The sequence below is a fragment of the Saccopteryx bilineata genome, chromosome 3, assembly GCF_036850765.1.
Source record: "Saccopteryx bilineata isolate mSacBil1 chromosome 3, mSacBil1_pri_phased_curated, whole genome shotgun sequence".
Classification (NCBI taxonomy): Eukaryota; Metazoa; Chordata; class Mammalia; order Chiroptera; family Emballonuridae; genus Saccopteryx; species Saccopteryx bilineata.
The window spans coordinates 256130205-256148849 of NC_089492.1; the positions used below are offsets into that span (position 1 = coordinate 256130205).

Here is an 18645-nt window from a genome sequence, read left to right on the forward strand (position 1 = left end):
ATTTATAAATGTTATAGACTTTCTCTGTATTTCTATGAAATCTTAGATAAAATCTAGATTGCTTTGATGTAAGTGAATTTTTCCTAGAGAATGGGAAAGAGATGGTGTATCCTGAGTCAGAATTGGCACAGCGTGAGAAGAGATTGAATATGGGGATATTTGACATCTGGATTATGTATAGTTAGGAGGAAGAATGATAAGAGTTAGTGGTGGGTTGGAATAAGAGACAGGGATTTGGCAATGAGATCACTGGTGACCTTGGAAGAGCCGTCTCTGTGGAACAGTCAATGCAGAAGCCAAAATAGAGTGAGCTGGAGTGTGAATGAGAGATAAGGAAAGAGAGAGAGAGAGCCATATAAACTCTTTCAAGAAGCTTAACTATGACTGAGACAATTTAGGGTTAGGATTTTTTTTTCAAAGTGGTATAACTAGGACTTAGTATGTTGATGAGAATGAACCGTTAAACTGGGAGAGTTAAAAAAAAAAAAAAAAGAGTTAAAAAAAAAACAAAAAAAAAACTGGGAGAGTTAATGATGTAAGAGAGGCTGGCTGGTGTGTGATGGATGAAATACCTAGAAAGGAAGAGGAGGTGAGACCCAGAGCACAGGTGGATAACGGGAGGAGGAAGAGGGATGTAGCCCAGCAATTTTCAACTGGTGAGCTGCAAGATTTTTAAAAACATGCAATACCTGTCCTGGCTAGTTAGCTCAGTTGGTTAGAGCATTGTCCTGAGAACTCCAAGGTTGTGGGTTTGATTCACAGGGCACATATAGAAGCAACTAGTGAATGCACAACTGGGTGGAGCAGTAAATGGATCTTTCTCTCTCTTTCTCCTTCCTCCTGCCTCCGGCTCTCTAAAATCAATCAAAAAAAAAAAAAAAAAAGCAATACCTGACTGTTTAGTTAGGGACACTGACCTCTTTTTCCTTAGATTGTCAAAAAAACGGTGACAGCCAACAGAACAATAGCTGTCCAGTGGGAATGAATCAAAATTATATCTATTTTTTTGTCATATCAACAAAATTTATTTTTTGATGTGCCACAGAATTTTAGAAATTAGTTTATGTGTGCCATGAGATGGAAAAGGTTGAAAGTCGCTGTTTTAGCCTTTTGAAGTCAATCTTTTATGGAATTGTAAAAAAGTTACAAAAAAAGGAGATAATGTATATGTCTCTCCTTTTTCTCTCCTGTAGGAAATACAGATGAAGCGGACTGCAATTGAAGCTTTTAATGAAACAATTAAAATATTTGAAGAGCAGTGTCACACACAAGAACAATATCGCAAAGAGTATATTGAGCGATTCCGCAGAGAGGGCAATGAAAAGGAAATTGAACGGTAAATCTACCTAATATCTCCAAGTACATCAGTGAGACAAGATGTCTTTTCTTCCCCAATAATTTCTGTTGTGTTTGCTTTTACCCCTCAAACTTCACAGTCCTTCCATACGGAAATACTTTCTGTTACCAGCCATGACACCACACTGAACCTCTTCTTTCCTGTGTCCTTTCTCCATCCTCCTAAATGTAAACTCTTGCTCACTCTGTAGGAATCAACTTAGACATGACTTTATCTAGAAATCCTTCCCTGATTCCATAGACTAGTTTGGGGCCTTTCTGTTCCTACCCCTACAGTATTTGGTCCTGATCCCTACTGTAACATTTACTGAATGTCCCACTCACTAAACTGTGAGCTTGTTGAAAGTAAGGATGTTGGCTTATTTTCTCTGATGGTTATAGCACCTGTTATGGTGCCATAGAGTACATAGTGGTGCTCATTGAATATTCGTTGAACTGAAAATCAACAGCAGCAATCTGAGAATAAATTGGACGTGGAATCAGATCATGGGCAGGAAGAGCAGCCTGATTGTTACAGGTGACTGCAGTCTTTGTGAACATCAGGTTAAAAAATGGTGAGGGCCTGAACCAGAGCAGTGGTAAGGAGAGGAGGTGGAGTTAATGGAAATGCTGAGGACTTGAGGCCTGAGCAGGAATGATAGGTGTGGGATAAGTCAAAAGATTATTCCTAGTGACTAAAGGATATGAGTGACTAAGGGATTGTGTTATCCACCATAGTAGAGAGTATGTGAGGAGAGTTTGGGTTTGGAACTGTGAGTTTGAGCTTCTTGACAGAACCCAGATGGAGTTGTCTAAAAGGCTGTTGGATTTGGAACTCAGGTTACAGAAAAGACTTGAGAGGCATGAGTGTGCAGGTAGCTGATGGTAGATGCTAAGAACGAGATTACACAGGGAGAATGAGCAGCATGAGAAATTTTGGATCCTGCAACTAAAAGGCTATTTTAATCCTTATCAAAGCAAATTTAGTAGAATATTGTAAGAATGAGCCAGGTACCAGTGAGTTGAGGAGTCAAGAAGTGGATAACAAATAAAAATAAGTCCTATGCAAGGGAAAAGCAAAATTATTTCTCACGTTAGCACCAAACCCTTAATGAACTTCTTTGTGCAAAGGAATAGGGCTAAGTGCTATGAGGCAGTATAACTTAATGGTTAAAATCATAGGCTTGAATATTAACTGTGACCTTGGGTGAGTTACTTAACTCTTTCTTCCTCCATAAATTATGGATAATATCTTGTTGAAATGCTATGAGGGTTAAGTGATACACATACATATTCATGATCCAGGAAGGCATGTTTATGTGTGTGTCTTGGCATATACTATCAATAAATGGCAATTCATAATGAAGAAATAGAAAAGGACTTATAGTTTAGTTGCAGTGGGAGGTAAAGTAACATAATGACGTTGTAATAGTAATATAAAACCACATATTGAATGACAAATGAGTAGTGTAGGCAACTGTTGCCTTAAGGGTTCAGAGCACAACAAAACTGTGCTAGAAAAGCTTATGGCCGTCATCTACTAGTACTTACCAAGATGTACCAGGCCTTAGTTAGTCCTTCTACATGGATTGTCACATTTAATTTTCATAGTAACCCAGTGAAGTAGGTATTGTAAACGAAGAGAAAATGAAGGCACAGAGAATTTATATAACTTAACCATAGCCACATGGTAAGTGGCAGCCAGAGACTCAAACTTCAGCATGTTAATTGCAAAGCCATTTCTCTTAACTGCTGTATTGCATTATCTCCTGATATTACACATGTAGTTTTACTTGTTCAATCTTGGCTTGATCCAAAGCCCAAACAGGGTCATCAAGATTCTTGCTCATACTCTGTCTTTGGTTCCATTTTTCTCTGTGTTAGCTTCATCCTCAGGCAGGCTTTTCCTGTAAGATGGGAGTATAGCAGCTGGGAGTCCCTAGAATCACATACATATTCATCATTTAGCAATCTCAGTAGAAAGATAATCTCTGTTTACAATAGTTCTAGCAAAAGTCCTAGAATTGACTCCCATTGAGTCCATTTGGGTATTACTCCTATTCCTGAACCAGTCCCTGTGGCCTGAGGGCATGGATAGGATGGGATGTAACACTTTTATTGGCCAGGCTGGGTTGTGTGGATGTTCACTCAGAAATCTGAGATGGGAGCAGGGAACTTGTACTATAGGGACCATCAGGGTGCTATTACAAGAAGAGTGGGAATTGATATGGGCCAGGTAAAAATAGCAGATGTCTACCACACTTCAGATATCAGAACTCTGCTCACACTACAGAATGCTCTGCTTGGTTCCTATTGTAGCCTTAATATGTCAAATATTTTCGCAGAATTATGATGAATTATGACAAATTGAAATCACGTTTGGGTGAGATTCATGATAGCAAAATGCGTCTAGAGCAGGATTTGAAGAAACAAGCTTTGGACAACCGGGAAATAGATAAAAAAATGAACAGTATCAAACCTGACCTGATTCAGCTGCGCAAGATCCGCGATCAGCACCTTGTGTAAGTAGTGTGGGCCTGTACGGGAGGGAACCACCAGCCCCAGATTACTGCTGGCACTAGAATGTTAGAGGTAGAACAACAGATTTGTAATTGAGAACTGGCCAGTGAAATAGATAGAATGTAGGAAAACATTCCTGTTAGTAATAGGGGTACCAGGGCTTTCTCAGAGTCAATGTATGGGAGCAGTCTAGGACTCTAAACCAATCAGATGCCTTACAAATCTCAGAGTGGCTGTGACTTGAGCAAAGTGATGCAGCTTAAAAAGTATAGAGTAGTGTTTGCCCATAACATGAAAACTGGAAATTTTGGTTATATAATAGAATTACAGAAATAGAAATCATCCCTCATGGGCACAGGCAAGGACACTAAGAGTGCAGGCCTATAGATAAGTATACAGAACAATCTATTAAAGGTTTTTTATATTTAAGAAATGAAATTCTGGCACTGGCCGGTTGGCTCAGTGGTAGGGCGTCAACCTGGCATGTGGATGTCTTGGGTTCTGTTCCTGGTCAGGGCACACAGGAGAAGTGATGATCTACTTCTCCACCCCTCCCTCTTCCACCCCCTCCCCTTGCCACTCCCACCACCATGGCTTGATTGGTTTGAGCACATCAGCACTGAGAATGACTCCATGGAGCCTCCACTCAGGCGCTAAAAATAGCTTGGTTGTGAACATGGCCCCAGGTAGATCGTAGTAGGGGCTTATGCAGGAGTCTATCTCTCTATCTCCCCTCCTCTCACTTGGAAAAGAAGAAAATAAAATTCTGTATTTAAGTAATAAAGAATGTGTTGATAGCAGGCATGAAAGATAATTCAATCTGAACAGTGAAACCCAACTTTTTATTATTATGGAAAATGATATGATTTAGCTAAATACAAAGATATTATACAAATATAGATAAAAAGATGTATTATCAGAACAAAATATGTGGGTTAGGTTTTAGGACAAATTACTACTTCAGAGAGAAAATCTATGAGAAAGGAAAATATATTAGATTTAGTTCTAGGTTATGAATAGACTATTATTTATGAATTGTTTGTGGATTTTATGCATGTAAAGTAACTCAATTTGAACTCCTGGCAGAAGAGAGAGTAAAGACCTCTGACTGTGTTTTCTATAGACATCTGGCTTTCTTTGTGTTTGAAAGGGAGAGGGGATAAAATACAAGCTTAGAAGTTAGAACAGCGGCTGTTGAGTTTCAGTAGTGGAAAATTTAAGTGATTGTTTTGAGAGAAACAATTACACCTACACTATACTGAGTAGTTTTTAGTAACACTCCTCTCTAGAGATTATTTCAATTTACTGTTGTGGCCTCCAAAAAAGTCAAGCCAGTACACATAACATAGAGAAGAGTTTTGGAAACAAGGTAAGGAAGCGCTCTTACCTAAAATCAGGAGTGTGCCTGCTCTTGGGTTACTCATATGGTTCTGGTCACATAATGAAGCTGAAGAAATGCCCAAGAAGTCTTTGCCATGGACCAAAGGAACGACTGGAAGAACTGCCCTGGAAAACAATGAAATATTAAGAAATGAATCTTCCCAAGGGGCATGAATAAGTGTGGCAAAGTAGACCCTTAAAAGTTCCCGTAATGAGATAAATAAGCTAAATGTAAAAGATAGTTTAGATAACATCATGGGTGATAAGCCATGACCTGCTAGTAAATACACTTACGGTGTTTAAGGAGACACAGACAGCTTCACAAAGGATAGTTCAGTGTTCCACAGTGCACACTTTGATGTTTCTAACAAAGACAGTACTAGGCTTGGTGGGCTGGATCTGTTCCAGTGCCGAGATTGTCTGGTTGTAAATGTGTGCTGCATATAAGTATATCTCTTTGGTCCTGTTTTGATGTTGGAATAGGTTGGAGTTCTGCAGTACCCAATTTGAGATTATCATTAGTTCACCAAGCCCCTTTGGGTGTGGACATTTCCCTGACTTCCCACTGTAAAGCCTACAAGGATTTTATGAGATTCTCTGCTGAAATCCCAACTGTAGTGTTTCTAGGATATTTTTGGATGCTTAAATGTAGAATTTCATTTCTTAAACATAGAATAACAAAATCCTTTAAAAAAAAGGAATTTTTTTGAAAATCCTTTTCAAAAAATGCAATTCATTGTCATCAGAAGCTAGTTTTATTGATTACCATTTACTTTTCTTGGTATTCATAAACCTAAGTTTAAAAATTCAAAATAGCCTGACCAGGAGGTGGTTCAGTGGATAGAGCGTCAGACTGGGATGCAGAGGACCCAAATTCGAGACTCCGAGGTTGCCAGCTTGAACATGGGCTCATCTGGTTTAGCATAGTTGGACCCAAGGTCGCTGGCTTGAGCAAGGGGTTACTTGGTCTGCTATAGCCCCATGGTCAAGGCACATATGAGAAAGCAATCAATGAACAACTAAGGTGTCGCAACAAAAAACTAATGATTGATGCTTCTCATCTCTTTCTGCTCCTGTCTGTCTGTCCCTGTCTATCCCTCTCTCTGACTCTCTCTGTCTCTGTAGATTAAAAAAAAAAGTTTAATATAAAAATTCAAAATAAAAAAGCCTGAACAGGCAGTGGATGGAGCATTGGACTGGGATGCGGAGGACCCAGGTTTGAAACCCTGAGGTCGCCAGCTTGAGCGTGGACTCATTTGGTTTGAGCATAGTTCACCAGCTTGAGCCCAAGGCTGCTGGCTTGAGCAAGGGTCACTCAGTCTGCTGTAGCCCCCCGGTCAAGTCACATATGAGAAAGCAATCAATGAACAACTAAGATGCCGCAACGAAGAATTGATGCTTCTCATCTCTCTCCCTTCCTGTCTGTCCCTATCTGTCTCTCTCTCTGTCACCAAAAAAAACTCACACCAACTTACCATAACAATACAGGTACATTAATGAGTTTTGAGTAATATGTACTAGGGGAGTTTGCAGCTAAAGCAGTTCTGTAGAGAGTGATATGTTCTGTTATTTCTTTAAACAATTTTATTGAGATATAGTTTATATCTCATACAATTCACCTATTTCAAAATAGGAGCAGTAGTTCTCCTATATTTTTTAGAAGAGAATACTGAGGCATAAATAGAGGCTGGTCAAAACTACACAATTAGTAGGCCTTTTGATTTTTAGACCTTGGGTTTTTCTTCTAGAACACTGTCTTTATGAATGATCTAGGCATTACTCAGTAACAATAAGATAAATATGAATTAACATACTAAAGTTACTTAAACTTTTTCAAAATCATTTTTAAAAGCTAGTTAGGTCCTGGCATTGTTAATAGATGTTTAAGGATTCAGAACTATGTATTAATATTTGAAATGGACTTTTGGGAGATTAGAAAAATTGCAAATGTGAAAAGGCAGGACACCATCATAGATGAAAGGTGGATCAAAAACATTCTTCTACTTCCTGGATTTCCTTGGTGTCCTAATGTTCTTTGTGGGAGAAGCAGAGGCTCAGTTTAAGAAGTTGGTGATTTAAAAAAAATGAGAACTCAAGAAAAATGTAGTGTGGTTTGTTGATTTCAAGCCTTTTACCTAGTGTGCTTGTTTCTTTGATAAAGGAAAGATCAGTTTTTCAATGATAGAAAACTCTAGATGATAAGAGTGTTTAGAGGAGGTTATGTGGATATTTTGTTAATAAAAATGGTGATATAGCCTGACCAGGTGGTGGTGCAGTGGATGGAGCATCGAACTGGGATGCGGAAGGACCCAGGTTCGAGACCCCGAGGTCACCAGCTTGAGTGCGGGCTCATCTGGCTTGAGCAAAGCTCACCAGCTTGGACCCAAGGTCGCTGGCTCTAGCAAGGGGTTCTCGGTCTGCTGAAGGCCCACAGTCAAGGCACATATGAGAAAGCAATCAATGAACAACTAAGGTGTCGAAAGGAAAAAAACTAATGATTGATGCTTCTCATCTCTCTCTGTTCCCGTCTGTCTGTCCCTATCTATCCTTCTCTCTGACTCTCTCTCTCTGTCTCTGTAAAATTAAAAAAAAAAAAGGTGATATAGGAGGGGTTTTGTTACTAAATAAATTCTATCAAGATCATGTTAGTTGTTTTCTAGCTTCACTAAACATATACAGTACAATGAAATCCAGGTGGAAGGACATGTCTTACTGAGAAAGGCCATGAAATCTGTCTAAACTTTAAAATTAGGTGTGATGCCAAGTTAACTAGTGTATTTGGGGTTAGAGAGATACAAGATGACCGTAGAGTTAATCATGAAGATTTATTAAAAACAGTCTACCAGCAAATATTTATTGACTATTGAATATTTTATGTGCTGTCACTCTTTTTAGCATTGGGACTAGTCATGAGCAGGTCAGACCCCTTTCCTTAAAGCAGCTTACATTTTAGTGGAGGAGACAAACATTAACAAATGAAAATAGAAAAACAATTGCAGGCAAGTGCTATGGAGGTGATAAAGGACAGAGAGTGGCCGAGGGGATTGCCTTAATTGGGACATGAGGATAGTCTTCCCTGAGGAGATGAGGTTTATGATGAGATTTGAATGATCTGGAGCCTGGTTAGGGATGACAATGAAAATGTTATATTCCATTCAAGTTTTAGACCATTGGCCATCTCAGTGGTTTATATCATTTTATATCTAAAATGTTTCTCTATTTTATTTTTTCTTAAATTTTTATTTAATTTTTTGGGATGACATTGGTTAATAAAATTATACAGGTTTCAAGTGTACAATTCTATAGTACATCATCTGTATATTGCATTGTGTGTTCACACCTCAAGTCGTCTCCCTCCATCACTGTCTACCTCCCTTTACTTTCTTCCACTATCCTCACTCCCTTTCCCTCCTGTAGTCCCCACACTGTGATGTGTGTCTGTTATAAGGTATTTTTCTTTGCTTATTAATCCTTTCACATTTTTCACCCAGGCCTCGAACCCCCCTCCCCTCTGACAGCTGTCAGTCTGTTCTCCATATCTATGAGTCTGTTATTATTTTGTTAAAATACTATGATTTGCCTGGTAATGAACTAAATTTGTATTAGTTATTCAGATTGCCACCCTTTCTTGTGGCTTAGCTTATGAAATTGTTTTAGAATTTTAAACTCAAAGTAGTAGATCATACAGGAATTGAGTCCTTTGGCTTAGTGTGACACCGCACTGTCCTAACTAATGATTTCAGTGACACATGTCCCGCTGTATTTGAGTGTATGTTTGTGCTTCTAGAGGTGGTAAAACCTCTAGAAAAGGAAAATGAAAAGTGAGAGAAGTGCCTCATTTCTGTTACCAGACAGGGAAGCTAGGCCTTCAGGTCTGCTGGGGCTAGCAGGTAATGCCTGGGTGCTTGGCTTTGTGTAGGAATAATTTCACCAGTCCAGGTGATCTTGAGAGTAAGTTTATTATAAAGTTGGGGACAGTGAAAATGAGGAAGGCGCTAGAGTAGAAGCAGCAGCAGGAGAGAGGCTGCCTTGGCTCTCTAGAAGCCTTATGGGGAAGAAGTGAGTGGAGAAAAGGGGGTCTTGGAGATAGGTTCAGGGGGTTAGCCTGGGACTAGCTGCTGCTGTCCACTGCTCCTTTGGTTGCAAGTCTTGTGAGGACCCTTAGAATTTAGGAGATGCACATCTGGGGGTGGGGAGCAAAAGGGGAAAGGGGAAGGGGAAGGTGCGGGGTGTGCTCTGAGGAGGGAGGGCACGCTGGGTTCTTTGATTTGAGGATTTTTAAAGACTGAGAGTTTAGGGGAACATATCAACAGAAAATTCATTAGCCTTTTCCAGGTGAGCCCCCTACAAGGCTGTGGTTTCCACTAATCAGCCAGCCCCAGAGCACAGGCTCATGAGTCATTGTAGCTGGTCCTGGCATCTCCCACCTGGGCCTGGAACTAAACTACAGCTGAGGCCTTTTTACAGAAAGTTGAAGGAAAAATAGTGGAGAAACTAGTTTAGGAAGGTCTCTGGCCACTCTCAGTGGGGATGGGGAAAATAAGAGGTTCCTGGACTCTGGAAGTTTGGTTGGTTTGAATGTGGCTACTTTGTCCAGGCAATGTGCACAGATACTGACACTGGCATCTTCTCTCTGGCAGATGGCTCAATCACAAAGGCGTGAGACAGAAACGCCTAAATGCCTGGCTGGGAATCAAGAATGAGGATGCTGATGAGTAAGTTCCCTTTGTACCTTTCTGTTAGAGGGCTTTGTTCCCAATATAAGACATGGGCCTTCTGGTGCTGGCTAGTTAGCTCTGTGGTGGAGCGTCAACCCAACGTGTGGATGTCCTGGGTTTGATTCCCGGTCAGGGCACACAGGAGAGGCACCCATCTGCCTCTCTACCCCCTGTCCCCCTCTCACTTCTCTTTCTCTTTCTCTTTCTCTCTCTCTTCTCTTCCTCTCCTGTAGCCATGGCTCGATTGGAGCAAGTTGGCCCCAGGCCCTGGGGATGGCTCCATGGCCTCTGCCTTAGGTGCTAAGGGGATGGCTCCAGTTGTAACGGAGCATCACCTACTAATGCAGCGCAAAACACAGGGGTCGCCTAAAGCCATCGGAAAAATATATTGATGGCTTTAGGCGACCCCTGTGTTTTGGTCGTTTGACCCCCGCCGGGGTCGCGACCCACAGGTTGAGAACTGCTGTACTAATGGGCTTGCTGGGTGGATCCTGGTCCAGGCATATGCAGGAGTCTGTCTCTGCCTCCCATCCTTTCACTTAAAAAAAAAAAAAAAAGGCGCCTGACCAGGCGGTGGCGCAGTGGATAGAGCATTGGACTGGGATGCCGAGGACCCAGGTTTGAGACCCCGAGGTCACCAACTTGAGCGCGGGCTCATCTGGTTTGAGCAAAACATCAGCTTGGACCCAAGGTTGCTGGCTCGAGCAAGGGGTTACTCAGTCTGCTGAAGGCCCACGGTTAGGGCACATATGAGAAAGCAATCAATGAACAACTAAGGTGTCGCAATGAAAAACTAATGATTGATGCTTCTCATCTCTCTGTTCCTGTCTGTCTGTCCCTGTCTATCCCTCTCTCTGACTCTCTCTCTGTCTCTGTAAAAAAAAAAAAAAAAAAGCATTGGCCTTCTTTATACATGCTAAATGTTGGTTCTCTTTGTCATTTGAGGATATTAAATCAAGAACTTTCCATCTCTTTTGAATTGAATTGCCTAAAGATTACCCTATAGGCACTTGAGTTTTGAGACCTTCTGAACCACATGAAACAGCAGCGTTGGTCATTCAGACATGCCCTTATCAGCTTGTAGCTGGTTGTTGGATGAGAATTCTGTGCTTTCTGTACTATAGCAAGTAATAAACTTGTTGAAAAGCATTCCACTAATTACAATTTCATTTTGTCATTTTGTAAAGATCAGAAGAGAGTTTTATTTGTGTATTTGCTTTTAGATGACTGTTAGAATAATATTTTAATATTTAATTTTTAGGACCTATTTTATCAATGAAGATGATGAAAACCTGCCCCATTATGATGAGAAAACCTGGTTTGTTGAAGATATCAATCGGGTGCAAGCAGAGGACTTGCTTTACGGGAAACCTGACGGTGCATTCTTAATTCGTGAGAGTAGCAAGAAAGGATGTTATGCTTGCTCTGTGGTGTAAGTAGTCTTCTGTGGGGGGATGACCTTCTGAAAACTTCTGCATTGATTAAAAGAAAAATCAGTCCCTCATAAAATTCAGATCAAATTGGTTCAGGTACAGTAATGAGGGCTTAGACCATTAATATTTTATAAAGAAAAGAGTTGCTTTAGGAGAAATGATATCTGAAATTATTTTGGGGATTTTAATTTAAATGGTAAGTAGATTAGGTCCAGCAGTTTTACTATTGGATTTCAGGTATTTGTGAAAAGTAATATGAAATTTTCCATTGAAGAGCTCACTTAATTCTTTAGTAGCCTCCTGCATTGCCTGACTTGGTGTTCATTGTCAGATTTAGGAAGGCTTGATTATATAGAACTGTTTTTACTTCAAAAGAAAAATTCTATCAAAATTTTATACTTAAATAGTATTCTGTTGGTGGGTAGTGATAGAAAATGTTGAGTGTTTTCCATAAGATGATCTTATGACTTTGTTTGGAAGAGTCTATTTTCCTTTTAGTGGAAAGTGAGATTCTGGGGGCAGCTAACCATACGTGGGTCAGATTTTGCCTGTGTTATGACTATACTTAGACTGGAGGTATAGTATGATAATTATGAGAGCAAGCTTTGGTGCCAGATATACTGGATTCAAATCCTGACTCTGCTACTTCCTAGATGTGTGACCTTGGGTAAGTTACTTTTCTTTGCCCAGTTTTTTTATCGGTAAAATAAGGAAAATAATAATGTCTTCTTGAAGGTTTTTGTAAGTATTCAATGAGTTAATATATGTAGTGTAATGTGCTTTGATTAGTGCTGGCACATGATAAGTAAATGTCACCTACTGTATTATTATGATAATGACACTGTTGATGGACATGGCAAAAGGCAAGCAAAGGTAACAAAATGATTTTCCCTTCAAAGAGGTCAAGGTGGTGCGAATAGACAAAAGACACTCATATTAACAGAGTGCTCTGTGCTTTACACGATCATCTTTATTTTATTTTGTTTTTTATTTTGAGAGAGAGAGAATGAGAGAGAGAAAGACAGGAAGCTCTAATAATTTATTTATTCCTTTCCAATATGGATGCCTTTTATTTCTTTTTCTTGCCTAATTGCCCTAGCTAGAAGCTTCTGTCCAATGATGAATAGAAGTGGTGAGAACAGACATGCATGTCTTCTTCCTGATCTTATGGAAAAGCATTCAGTCTTTCACCATTAAGTATGATACTAGCTGTGGGTGTTTCATAGATAACCTTCTATCAGGCCTGACCAGGCAGTGGTACAGTGGATAGAGCATCAGCCTGGATGCTGAGGACCCAGGTTTGAAACCCTGAGGTTGCTGGCTTGAGTGCAGGGTCACCAGCTAATAAATGAGTTCATCAGGCCTTCAGGCTAATAGATCGGGATAGAAATATCAGTTGTATTTCTACAAATTAGAAATCAACAATCTGAAAATGAAATGAATAACACACGCACATATATATATATACCTCACACCATATACAAAAATTGACTCAAAATGGATTATAGAACTAAATGTAAAAGCTACAAGTATAAAACAAAGGAGAAAATATAGGCATAAATCTTTGTGACTTTGGATTAGTTAGTAGTTTTTTATATACTGAGAGCACAAACAAACAAAAGAAAAATAGATAAATTGGACTTCACCATAATAAAAACTTTTTGCATCTAAGGACACTGTCAAGAAAGTGGAAAAGCAACCCAAAGAATAGGAGAAAATATTTGCAAATCAGTCTATCTGTTAAACTACTAATGTCTAATACATAAAAAACTCTTAACAAAAGACAGATGCCCCAATTTAAAAATGGGCAAAAGATTTGAATAGACATTTTTCTAAAGTAGATATGTAAGTGGTTGGTAAAGCATATGAAAAGATGCTCCATTTCATTAACCTTTAGGGAACTTCAAACCAAAACCACAAGGAGATACCACTAGTATGACTATAAAATAAAAAAGATGGACATTCCAAGTGTTGGTAAGGAGGTGGAGAAATTGGATCCTTTTACTCTGCTGGTAGGAATAAAAAAGGGCAACCATTTTGAAAAACAGTTTGGCAGTTCCTTAAAAGGTTAAACAGGGTTACCATATGACTTAGCAGTTCCACGCCTAGGTATACACCCAAGAAAACTGAAAATACATGTTCACACAAAAACTCATACACAACTGTTTAGAGCAGCATTATTCATAATAGCCAAAATATGTACAAACCCAAGTGTCCAGTTGATGAATGGAAGTACTGATGTATGTTACAACATGGAAGATTTTGAAAATGGTGTGCTAAAGTGAAAGCCAGGTACAAAAGGTTGTGTGATATTGTATGATTCCATTTATATGAAATGTTCAGAATAGGTAAATCCATAGAGACAAAGTAGGTTAGTTGCCAGGGCCTTGGGGACAGGGGGAGGGCAGAATACAGAGTAATTGCTACATGGTTTCTTTTTAGGATGGTGAAAATATTCTAGAATTAGATAGTGGTGATTATTATACAACGTTGTGAATATTCTAAAAACCACTTATTTATACACTGAAAAAATTTTTTTGACTTGTTCTGCTCCTCTCCACTATTCTTGCCTAATGAGGATTCAGAGATCAGTGATTAAATGAAGCCATTCATTTTAGCTTTACCAGCTTTTGGTGGGAGGCGAAGGGTGTCTCTGTGACACAGGTCTATAAGGAAGTGAGGGGGATGCGTATGGATGTGACATTTTACAAGTTCATTGACAAAACATTTCTACTCCTTTATAGAACAGTCACTTTGAGACTTCTAGTCATTTGGTGTCCCTTCATTCTTTTTGCCTTAATTCCTGTGGTGTTTTTGTGTTGTGTCTTGCAGTGCTGATGGGGAGGTGAAGCACTGTGTGATCTACAGCACTGCCCGGGGCTATGGCTTCGCAGAGCCTTACAACCTGTACAGCTCACTGAAGGAGCTGGTGCTCCATTACCAGCAGACGTCCCTTGTTCAACACAACGACTCCCTCAACGTCAGGCTTGCCTACCCTGTCCACGCACAGATGCCCTCACTCTGCAGATAAAGAGGGAGTGGGAAGAGAAGTGGCTCTCTAGCGTTTTTTTCTACAGTTTTTATTAGACTATGAGGGCATTCTTTCTACGTAGACTGCTTGTTTTGCACAAGAAGTGATTCTGTGAATGTGAAGTGGAGAGGCCGAGTAGCAGGCGGCCAGGATGGGGGCATGAGAGGTTCTCTGGAACTCCACTGTGCTGCTGTACTGGCATAGGAAGCTGGAAGCAGATATTGTTTTTTGGGAAGTCTGTTTCATTGGGGTTTTTGTTTTGTTTAGCCAGGCACCCTCAAAAGAACACATTAGGCTTGAAGGGGGTCAGGGGAGTTGTTCCTGGAAGCCTCTGAAGTGTCCATGTCCTCTTTTGGTCTTGAGCTCTGAGAATGCGGCAGGGGCCTGGCTGTGTGGGGAGTTCTGTTTTGATAAGGCAGTCTCTCTTAGCTTCCAAAGAGAAGGCTGTTTTGGTTTTGTGGTAGAATGGCATTCGGTGAAAAAGACAACCAAAGGAAAACCGGGAGGCTTGGGATTTCACCTGCAGACTCTCAGTCAATAGGGTATATAACCCTTCAGCTGAAGGTACTGTATTTCTTAACTAACATAACTTCAGCATCAGTGTCTTTTAGCTCCTTCCTGTAAAGAAGCATTGTTTAGAAACCAAATCAATCCCAGCAAAACAATGTTTGTTGTCAGACTAAGGTCTGATGGAAGAAGGCAGCACTCGTGACTGAATGCACACTTCTGTACCAAAACTTGAAAATAAAAGGAAAACTAGAATTTATTAGTTTTAGCAAACACTAAAATTGGTCATTGTAACTCCTCTGCCCTGCCCTTTTTTTTCAGAGATGAGGAATAGTGTTCTTTTTGTGGGCATGGTGAGCTTGAATCATAAAATGAAGTTGGTGCTTGTGTGGTGTTTCCTTAGCCTAAAGAATGATCTTGTTGTTTGAAACCTTTGTAATTTGTTTGTATGAGTAAAGAAAGGTGCAATCCAGTGCTTTTAGATGGCTTGTTATACCAAATAATGATATAGAACAACATTCTTATATGTGCTTCCCCAAGTTGAAAGGTCCTGCAAAAACGGTGAACATGGTTTCATTACTCATCTCCTGTCCTTGGCTGAGTAGGGCTTAGGGGTCATACATAGGTTGCGAAGGCTGTAGCAGGAAGGGAGCCAGATTGTGGTTAGGGACCCCAGTAAATCACCGACCCAGGGGCTCTGGTGTCCAGGGCAAGGGTCATATCACATTACCCGTGTGCTTCCATACAAGTGGTTTCTGAAACTTTCATAAGGAGAGGAAAGGATGGTTTGGAGTTCAGACTATTAGTAGAAACCATCTGGAAGCATTTCTCTTTGTCTTTTTTGTGATCCTGCCATTAAGATGATGTGCACAGACTGTCCTGATTTTAGGCCAGGATCTTCTGCTCCATGTGGCTTAAGCCTTCCAGCTGAGTGAAGCTAGGGAATGGGGTTGGAGGCAGGCATCTCCTCCTACCTCCATTATGCCCCACCCCCATCAGTCAACACTCATTTGACAAATAGAGCTCAGCTGCCTCTGAGCCAATCCTGGAACCATAATAGGCTCAGAATGAGTCAGCTGTTTGAGCCCAAAGCTATGTAGTCAGGCGTCCTGGCTCGGCTAGACGAGAAGCCTGTATCTGGGTCTTGGCATATAAGGCTTATAGCTAGGAAAGCTGTAGTTTGGGTGATGAAAGAAACAAATATTGCTTTCCCTGAGCACTTATCTTGGTGACAGGGTCCAGAATGGACCATGATGTAGAAATTAGACATAGATGAAAAGTTTTGAAAAAATCCTACAGAGTTACTAACAGTGAAGATGGGAAGGAAAGGCCATGTTTTTGGCTTTTCCTTGGCTTGCGGTGGAGTTTTAGGATTGGGTGAGGCAGACAAATGAACCCCCCCCTCAGCATCACTGTTCTGACTTAAGCCCTTAACTTATAGTCAAGGAGCTGCACATCCTTCCCCAAATTGCCAGATTGAAATCCTGCTGAGTTTTACTGAGCAATAGCAGGTGAATTGCTGCTAGGCACACTGAGATAGCCTTGTACCTGGTGTTGAACCTGCTTACACAGTTAGAATCTCAAGATTAGGTGCAAGGAATCCCTCCTTTCTGGTACTGAAAATGTAGTGTTCTGAATGTCTTAAATGACAGTGGGGATATATGGATGCACACCTGTGACATTGAACTGTGTTGCTCCTTGTCAGGCAGACATTAAAGGTGTGCAGGGAGAGAGCTAGCACCATCTATTGTCTATACAGTACTCGGGCTGGCTTGTAGAGAAAGGCTGCTCTTTTTCAGTCCTACATTCCTTCACTTTTTGTTTCTTTCCTGTTTTTCATTCTTGAATTTGTTGCTTTGTGGGGACTAAGACCTAGGGATCATTTGAGAAATTGGAAAGTGTCTTTTTTTAGTTGCCATGATTTGCTTGATCCTGAGTCAGTGGAAATGGCATAGGGACCAGCCCACTAGCCACTTGGAGGGGTAGGTATGCTGCTGCTTCACTCCATGGTCTTAGCAGCAAGTCTTGGATTCCATCCAAGTCTAGTTTTGTATCCTGTCCCATGATCTGGGCCCTGGGATTGTCTCTCATGGCATCTTAACTGCAGCCTCACGGAGGCAGAGGGTGAAGAGAGAGAACAAGACCAGAGGGGCCCATTGTTTTCCTGGCTAGAGAAGCCAGCTACCAACATAGAAGCAGCTTGGGGCTGGCTGGACACAGGTCCTAGGCCCATCTATTCCAGGTGGAGTTTTCATCACAGAACAATTCTCTGTCTCCACCTGGCCATGGACGCTAAGCCTTGGCCATGGCTCAGGCCTGCACAAGGTAGTCATGTCCTTACCACAGATTTGGCCGAAGTTGAGGACTTCCTAATAACTCTCCTACCCCATCTCATCTCCAAGCCATGATGGCATCTCCCACCTACTTTGGGCCTCGTGCTCTGAAGCTTTTTTGAGAGCCAATGTCTTCCATGAGTCTCTTCTTGCTGCACGGAACCAGCCTCCTGGGTACTCTTGGGCCAAGAATTGCATCTGGGCAATTCCTGGTTTTCAAGGTGGTCTCTGTTGCCAGTTAAGACTCCAGAGTAGTCTTCTGTGAGGCTTCAGTGGCCTCAAAACAGAGGGTCCAGATGGGGGGTCTGGCTGGGCCCTGTGCTACCAACTGTTCAGCCTAGCGCCAGCTCCAACCACTTGTGACAACCTTGTTTCCTTACAAATTCCAGCATGTGACTTTGGTGCCCTGTTGTTACTTGTGAAAAACCTATTCTTCGTCTTTGATGTAGTCAAAAAAAAATTCATGTAGTTTACATAAAAGTATCTGATTCACAAAGAAGCCAACTATATGTCTTGTGTTGGGACAGTTCATAATGTAGTTCCTAGACCACTTTTGCAAATTGTTCTTGTCACCAGATGTGTTCAGACATTGCTGTGCAGTTGTAGGGAAGGGTGGGGGGAAGGTGGGGGAGATACTTTTTGGTCTTTTTGTTTTTTACCTTCCCCAGGAGGGGAGAGTTTGGCCAACTTGCTCCAGTAATGCAATAAAGACATTGCAATAAAGTACCGTTTTGTCCTTGTGCTAAGAAGGTGGGCGGGTTGGGGGCTGGGAGCAAGGGGAAGAGAACTGGGGTGTTGAGACACCCCGAAATTTCCTAATCTTCTCTCCCATGAGCACCAAAAGACTGGTCCTGGGCTGAACTGAGGCCACCAGAGACTATCTTCTATGCCTGAAGAAGAGGAAGTCAACCCTAACAGATATGATACTAGAACCCTGTTTGGTCAACATAGGACACAGGGAGACTCGGAAACTAATCGCGAGAAAGTTAAATCTGACAGCCATTTTTTCTTCACCCCATTCCTGACTACTAAAAAGCCTAGTGTATTGATTCTGATCAAATCTTTCTGCCTGGAAATGTTTCCACATTCTATTTTGGAGACAAGGGAAATGGGCTCAGTCTTTGTCCTCTTGTTGCCCAGGCCCTTGACACCCCTTTGCCATAGCACTTTGTTGAGGTTTTCCTATGTGTTGGGAACAGAAACAACGAAAAGGTGATGACCTCTGCTTGCACAGAATATGGCAGTTCTCATCCATGTCTCTCTGGCCCATGGATGTGTAGTGAATTACCAATCAGATCAGGTAGGGGAATAGTCTCACTGTTCTAAACCACCTTGCCTGTGACCTTATGCACCCCCTTATGCACTGCTCGGAACAATGGGTGATTTCC

At 41.1% G+C, this 18645-nt stretch overlaps 1 protein-coding gene across 1 annotated transcript in view; it reads left to right on the plus strand.

Moving 5' to 3' along the window:
- PIK3R3 (phosphoinositide-3-kinase regulatory subunit 3) overlaps positions 1-15138 on the plus strand; it is a 101644-nt gene extending 86506 nt beyond the window's left edge. Inside the window, exons 7-11 of the mRNA XM_066269304.1 lie at positions 1194-1336; positions 3681-3857; positions 9876-9950; positions 11215-11385; positions 14219-15138. Of these exons, the coding sequence (XP_066125401.1) occupies positions 1194-1336; positions 3681-3857; positions 9876-9950; positions 11215-11385; positions 14219-14417 (765 nt within the window). The 3' untranslated portion in view covers positions 14418-15138. The remainder of the gene's footprint in view (positions 1-1193; positions 1337-3680; positions 3858-9875; positions 9951-11214; positions 11386-14218) is intronic.
- The last annotated feature ends 3507 nt before the right edge of the window (positions 15139-18645 follow it).